General features: G+C 28.5%; 1 protein-coding gene across 1 annotated transcript; it reads left to right on the top strand.

The window, feature by feature from the left end:
* Positions 1 to 6,433: 6,433 nt before the first annotated feature.
* LOC113387841 (high mobility group protein HMG-I/HMG-Y-like) lies at positions 6,434 to 7,121 on the top strand. Its single transcript, XM_026625224.1, has one exon. It carries the CDS (start codon positions 6,733 to 6,735, stop codon positions 6,964 to 6,966), a length of 234 nt encoding a protein of 77 aa, XP_026481009.1. The 5' UTR covers positions 6,434 to 6,732; the 3' UTR covers positions 6,967 to 7,121.
* Positions 7,122 to 7,340: the final 219 nt, after the last annotated feature.

Genomic DNA, 7,340 nt, shown 5'->3' with positions numbered 1-7,340 from the left:
CCCCTGTCGAATTGATCCCAAGAGCAAGCAACCAGCAACGAAACCTACATACATATGTATACAAATAATTTATAATACATACATACATATATACATATACATATATATATATATATATATATATATATATGCATATAAATGTGTATGTTTGCTTAATTGTATAATTTCATAAATATTTCATACACATACACCAAACCGTACATTAAGTTGAAAACATTAAATGAGAATAAATTAGTTGGAAGATTATAAAATAAAAAGGACATATTTATATATATATAGTTATGGGTGGTTCTTAATATGGACATTTTCGAATTTCCTTGTTCCCAAGTGCTCAAATGTTTCCAAATTGATATTGTCTTTTAGATAGAGCGCAATTCAATCAAACTTCGTATGGAAATAGCATGAAAAAATTTTTGAAAATTAAAAAAAAAAAAATTTATGTGTCATTTTTTATTGAAAATTCGACGCTCTGCAAAATTTTTGAAAACTTTATGCTATTTCCTTACAAAACTTTGATTGAATTGCGCTCTATCTAAACGTTAATATTAAGAGCTAAAACTTTCAGAGAATTGTTTTTTATCAATTTGGAAACATTTGAGCCCTTGGGAGCAAGGAAATTCAAAAATATCTGTATTAAGGACCACCCTAATATATAGTTTTAGTATACAAGTCCTGGATTTGTACTAGATAAAAGTACTAGAACACTTAGAAATTACTTGGAAAACTAAAATGTTGCTTTGTGATAATATTTACCTATAAAATACTAAAAAATTATATCTATGGATACAGGATTTAATAAATGAGCATAAAAAACTTTAATAATATTATTAAAATATTAAATATTATTATTAAGTCTTTGTGGAAAACTAATGTAATATATATATATTACATTAGTTTTCCTCCTTCATTCATTAGTATATTCCTTCATTCCTTCATTAGTATATACCTTATATATTCCTTATCTATGTATATATATATATATATATATATATATATATATATATATATATATATATCATTTACATTTGTGATTTTTCGACATTTGCCTTTGTTCGTTCGCCTTGTTTGCATTTTACAAAACAAAACGTTTGATGGGTTGCCAAACATTTCAGTGAAGATTTAAAGAAAGAAATTACACTCACCTCAAATATTTTATCCTGAGTGATATATTCGTTAATAATCTTTAAAAGCCTGCAACGACATTTTCTTTATAATAATTATTATCTTCATCTTTTATATAATTTTAGTTGCTCTATATTCCTGATGTCACTTTTTGAGGTTATTCTAGTTTTTATATCTCCAGACTTCTTTCAGATTATTCTTCTATTTTTATATTATTTATTCTGCCAAAGGTCCTTGTATTCAACCTGGTACATATTAATAATATATTTTGTGTTTTTGCACAAAAATTACAATAGATATGGTAATAAATGTAAATCAAATATAATTATTTTGGCAATTTCCATTTTGCCGCCATTTTTTGGAAAAAAAATTGACAGTTTTCAATAAAATTTAAATAAAAAAATAAAAATTCAAAATCCTTGTTTTCAGGATTCATCCATGTCAATCTAACATATAATCATAATATATATCATGTTTTTGCACAAAAGTTATAACAAATATTGGAATAAACATAAATAAAATATAAGCATTCTGGCAATTTCTGTTTATCCGCCATTTTATGTAAAAAATTTGACAGTCTTCAATAAAATTAAAATTGAAAAATAAACATTCAAGTCCTTGTCTTCAACCTAACATAAAAAAATAATATAATTTATGTTTTTGCACAAAAATTACAACAGATATAGGAATAAATATAAATAAAATATAAACATTTTGGCAATATCTGTTTTTCCGCCATTTTATGGAAAAAAATTGACATGTTTCATTAAAATTTAAATTAAAAAATAAACATTCTACATTCTTGTCTTCAACCTAACAAATAATAATAATATATTTCATGTTTTTATATAAAAATTACAATAGATATAGGAATAAATATAAATAAAATATTAACAATTTGGCAATTTCCATGTCCGCCATTTTGTCAATTTTTTTGACAGTTTGCAATAAAATTTAAATTGAAAAATAAACAATCAAAATCCTTGTCTTCAATCTAACATATTATAATAATATATTTCGTGTTTTTGCATAAAAATTACAACAAATATAAGAGTAAATATAAATAAAATATAAACATTTTGGCAATTTCTGTTTTTCCGCCATTTTATGGAAAAAAATGACAGGTTTCATTGAAATTTAAATTAAAAAATAAACATTCTACATCCTTGTCTTCAACCTAACATATAATAATAATATATTTCATGTTTTTGCACGAAAATTACAATAGATATAGGAATAAATATAAATAAAATATTAACAATTTCGCAATTTTCATGTCCGCCATTTTGTCAATTTTTTTACAGTTTGCAATAAAATTTAAATGAAAAATTATCAGTTTAATACTTGAGTAATTCATAATGTTTAAATGTACATTATTGCTCCTTTTTGTTAAGTAAATAAAATTCATTTTTCAAAAATAGTTTCATAAGATAAACTTAAATTTATTTTAATGCTTTATAGGTCATATTATCTTTAAAATCCATATATTATTTGAACTATCGAATCGTTAAATAATAAATATATAAGTGCATTATAAACACAGTCACAAAATAATTACATAAAAGAAATATTTAAAAAAAATACCTTAGCCATCATTTTCTTTGGGTTTTACATCCCTGTTTTCGATCCACTGTGTGCATCTGTTCGCCAAATGTTTTAGTTTCACACATTCGTGATTCGGGTGACGGTACTTGTACGACCCCCATCATTGCACTAAAGCACAGTTGCAACTTGTGACGCATAATAAAAATAAAGTCGGGTTGAAAAAGATACACTAATGTAGAAAAGGTAAAAAGGAAAATTATTACGTTTAAATGGAAAAAATATATCAGGCTTCATTATGCCATGAACTTGCATAAATTGAATTCCGTTAGTTGCTCGGTTTGTATTATCCATCTCGTTTTGACATCATATGTTAGAGGGAGAACGCGATGTATACAAATCGCATTAGGCAACATTTTTAGCTAATTTTAGGTTGTTTCAACTAGGTGCAACTTCATATGCATTCGTAAATTCCGTTCATTGCTCAGTTTGTATCACCCATCTCTTTTTCGCGCCGTATGTTAGAGGGAAAACGCGATATGTATGGAACGCATTAGGCAACACTTTTAACTGATTTTGGGCTTTTTTGCAAGAAATAGACATTGAACAACTTCACACGTTAAATATGAAATGTCAAAATGTAAAATTTAATTAATTGTTGTATAATAACGTTTTATTATTGTTGAATTATTAGAATGTTTAATACTTAATCGAAAGTATAAGTTTTAACGATAGAAATAACATGTATGTGTTAGCAAACAACAAAAACAAGATAAGAATGTTTATCTTAAATATTGTACATGAAGTAAATTCATACACTAAACGTAAGTAATTAAAATCAAATCATACATATATTTATAACATATTATAGTTATAACCTCGATTTTTTACTCTAAAATACTCTATTAGGAAGTATTGTCATTTCAGTCCTTTACTCCTTTACTCCTTTCTGTTTACTTTTCTAATCTCCCGCTCTATTATTCTATATGTCATTTTTATCTGTCTAGTGCAACAGAACCTGTTCGCAAGTCGACTCAATATTCATATACAATATTCGTAAACAACAAAACAGGTATTCACAAGCTATATGAAAACCAGAAGATGCGAATTAAAAAAGAATTTATATTATAGCATATCTGACCGGTACACTGTGGAAGTGCCCCCTTGGTACGGAGGCTCCTTTTGCCCTTCTCTCTTTGCTCCTTATCAATGGTAATCAATAAGTCATGAGAAATTTGGATGAAATATTAAGTTCAGAATTCAAAAAAATAAATGAAATTGTTTGTATTTTGTATGAATGAGAGCACATTCTGTTCTTTTGCATTGCATTTTATTAATTTTTTTATTTTTTTTGGTAAAATTGTTCAGGAAATACTTTATTACCCACTTTCCTTTTCTTTTTATGATCCTTTCCATTGGAGTCTTTTTCTTCAGAGACACTTTGCAGCACATCTTCATTTGTAATCTTCTCTGATCTTTTTGTTAATAATTTTTATTAAGTATTTCTTATACCTTTTATCATATATTTTCATAAGAATTATCTACTTGTACATATTTAGAAATATTTATAAAATTAATAATATAACAAAAAGATTTTTTAAAAAAGCAAAGTAATATTTTAGTCTCAATTTTAAAATAATTTTATACAAAAATTTTCTTTATCATATATTTAAATGTCTTTTTTGAAAATTTTTTAATTAAAAGTCTGAATATTTTGTAAAAGTCTCAATTTTTTTAACTTTTTTAACTTTCTTTCATTTTATCGCTATTAAATAATTTTACGACCTCAATTTTCTCACACATTTTTAAATGTCTCGATTTCTGAATATTTTATATATAAAATTTTTTTCAACATATTTTTACAAATCTCTATTTGTAAAGCAATTTTTATATAAATTTATTTTAAACTTATTTTTTCGTCCTAATTTTCTAAATAATTTTACATGAATTTATTTTCTGATACATTTTTACAAGCCTCAATTTTATGAACAATTTTTATTTGGTTCTTTTTGCTATCACATTTTTAAATTGCTCAATTGTTATATATAATTTCTTTAACATTTTTTTTAATTTCTTAATTTTATAAACAATTTGTATATACATTTTTTTCTAATATATTTTTACAAGTCTCATTTTTTAAATAATTAACTTAACCGTAGGGTAAGTTATAGTAATCGCAAAAAAATCGAAAATGAAAATTTTTATATACCTTTACGTTTCAGAGGTTTCTGAACATTTTGGCATACCTTAGAAAAAATGGATGTATGTGTGTGTGTATGTGTATGTGTATGTGTGTGTGTGCGTGTGTGCGTGTATGTGTGTGTGTGCGGATACAAATTTTCGTCGACGATTTCGGGAACACGGTTGAGACGATTTGAATAATTCAAAAAACATTCGATTCGTATTGATAAGAAGACGTGCTGATTAGTTTTTCGCAAAGGCAGGTCTAGCAGTTCCTGTTTTTGTGACTATACAGTGTGCAGTACGATTGCTTTGAAAAAAAGTTCAGAATTTCCAAAATATTCCAAAATAAATTTTTCACCAAAAAGTTTTTTTTTTTTTCAAAAAAAAGTAAATTTATGTCAAAAATTTATAGTATCTCAAAAATCTAACTTTTTCAGAGTAAATTTTTTTCAAAAATGTTAATCTTCTTTAAAAAAAAATATTTTTGGTGCGGGAAGTTCCAGCAATTTGCCTTAAGGCACGATGCCATGCGCCCCACTAGTTTTATTCCACAATTCATAACTTTTGAACGGTTTATCTAATATTTATAGAATATTTGACAAATTTGTACAAAATCAAATAATGTATAAAGTTGTCAAATATTATAGGACCCTACGGTGTACTTTAAAAAATAGTCTTTAGAAATAGTCTATGTGTGTATGTCCTAAGCTTAATTGTTATTAAGTTATAATGATTTTTCACAAATATCTGAATGTTTTTGCAAGACAAAAAGCCACTTAAAACTAGTTATAAAATTTGAACAATAAAAATCCAAAAAATAAATTCAAATAGAGCCGAGTCTTTTTTAAAACATCAGCCATGCATGCATAGACTTCATAACACATGTATTATAAGGTCTATGCGTATATGTCCTAAGCTCAATTGTTATTGATTAAGTTATATTGATTTTTCACAAAAAACTGAAAGTTTTTCTAAGAAAAAAGCCACTTAAAATTAAAATTAGTTATAAAATTTGTTTAAAAATAACAAAAAATTAATTAAAATAGAGCCGAGTCTTTTTTTAAAACATAAGTCATGCATACATAGACTTTATATAGCATACATTATGAAGTCTATGCGTGCATGTTCTAAGCTCAATTGTTGATTGATTTTGTACAAGTATCAGAAAGATTTTGCAAAAAAAAGTCACTGAAACTTAGTTATAATATTTGAACAATGGAAAGCCAAAAAATAACAAAATGTAAAATATTAATTAGAATATAAAATAGAAAAATTTTCGTTAAAAGCAATACAAACATATATACATGTATATATGCATATATATTTATAATACGCGTTCCCTTGCATGTATATATGCATGTACGCGCATGAGAGTGTGTTGTGTTTTATTTACATAAATATCGGGCAGACATGACGGTTGAAAGAATGCGCTTTTAAAAATTCAAAAAACGCATTCGCCAAATAATGCTCCCTTGCCGCAATTATTAATCGTTGCCCGTTGCCGTCCCTGTCGCCGTAGTCGGCCTCGTCCCCGAAGTCGCCCGACCGCCGCCGATCTACGCCGAAGGGTTTGAGCGCGAAGTGCGTAGTGCTCTGTGATTGGTCAGGACCCGCTCTAGCATATTTGTCTGAGCTCGCTTCTCGCGTCTGGCGTCATAAGCCGAAAGCCGCGCGCAAAGAGTAAACCGTACAGTGTAGAACACACAACACAACAAACGTCGTAATAACAATACAACACTTGTTCGTTCTAAAACAAAACCAGTGCCAGTTAAACTAAAAGTTTAAAAGTTAAAGTTCACCTGTGTCTATTACTACCATGTCTGACGTCGAGACCGAAGTTGTGGAGACCAAGAAGCGCGGCCGGCCCGGCAAACGCACCGCGAGATGAAAAACGGCGGCGTCAAGGATTCAGGAGACGATGGCGGCAAGAGCCCGGCGAAACGAGGCAGAGGACGACCAAAAGGTAACGCCACGAAAGCCAAACCGAAAGCAGCCAAGGGGGCCCGAGCGACCGGCACCGGCAGAAGGGGGCGACCCGCCAAAAACGCACCCAAGCCGGCCGACAAATCCGAGGAGGAGAACGAAGAGGAAGAGGAGGCGTCCGAATCGGACGAATAGACGATAAATAATACTCATTTAATTAATTAAGTTTAATTCGTATAGATTGATTCGTATTTTTTATTAGACCGGATTTGATTCTTTTTAATGTAAACACAAACTGTAATGGCGGATTTTGAATACGCGCCCTTTGTACTAGCTATATCTAATTTTATACGTACGAAAACAGTTATCATGAATGTGTCTATATGGTTTTAATAAATTATTTATACTATATAAAAAATCTTGTTTTTTCATCCATGCATTTTGTTGTATTTGTTTTGTGTATGTTGTATGTATTTCATGCGCTTGGGGGCAACGTACGCCGAGGATAACAACAAACAGAGGCGTCCTTATCGACGCCGTCGTGCGTACCCGTGACCGGGTGCTCTTGC

This window comes from Ctenocephalides felis, unplaced genomic scaffold (genome assembly GCF_003426905.1).
Source record: "Ctenocephalides felis isolate EL2017-DRISC unplaced genomic scaffold, ASM342690v1 CF-g0.4_SCAFFOLD_03572, whole genome shotgun sequence".
Lineage (NCBI taxonomy): Eukaryota > Metazoa > Arthropoda > Insecta > Siphonaptera > Pulicidae > Ctenocephalides > Ctenocephalides felis.
Note: the sequence above shows the minus strand (reverse complement) of the source record. Positions and strands in the feature narration are given on the sequence as shown.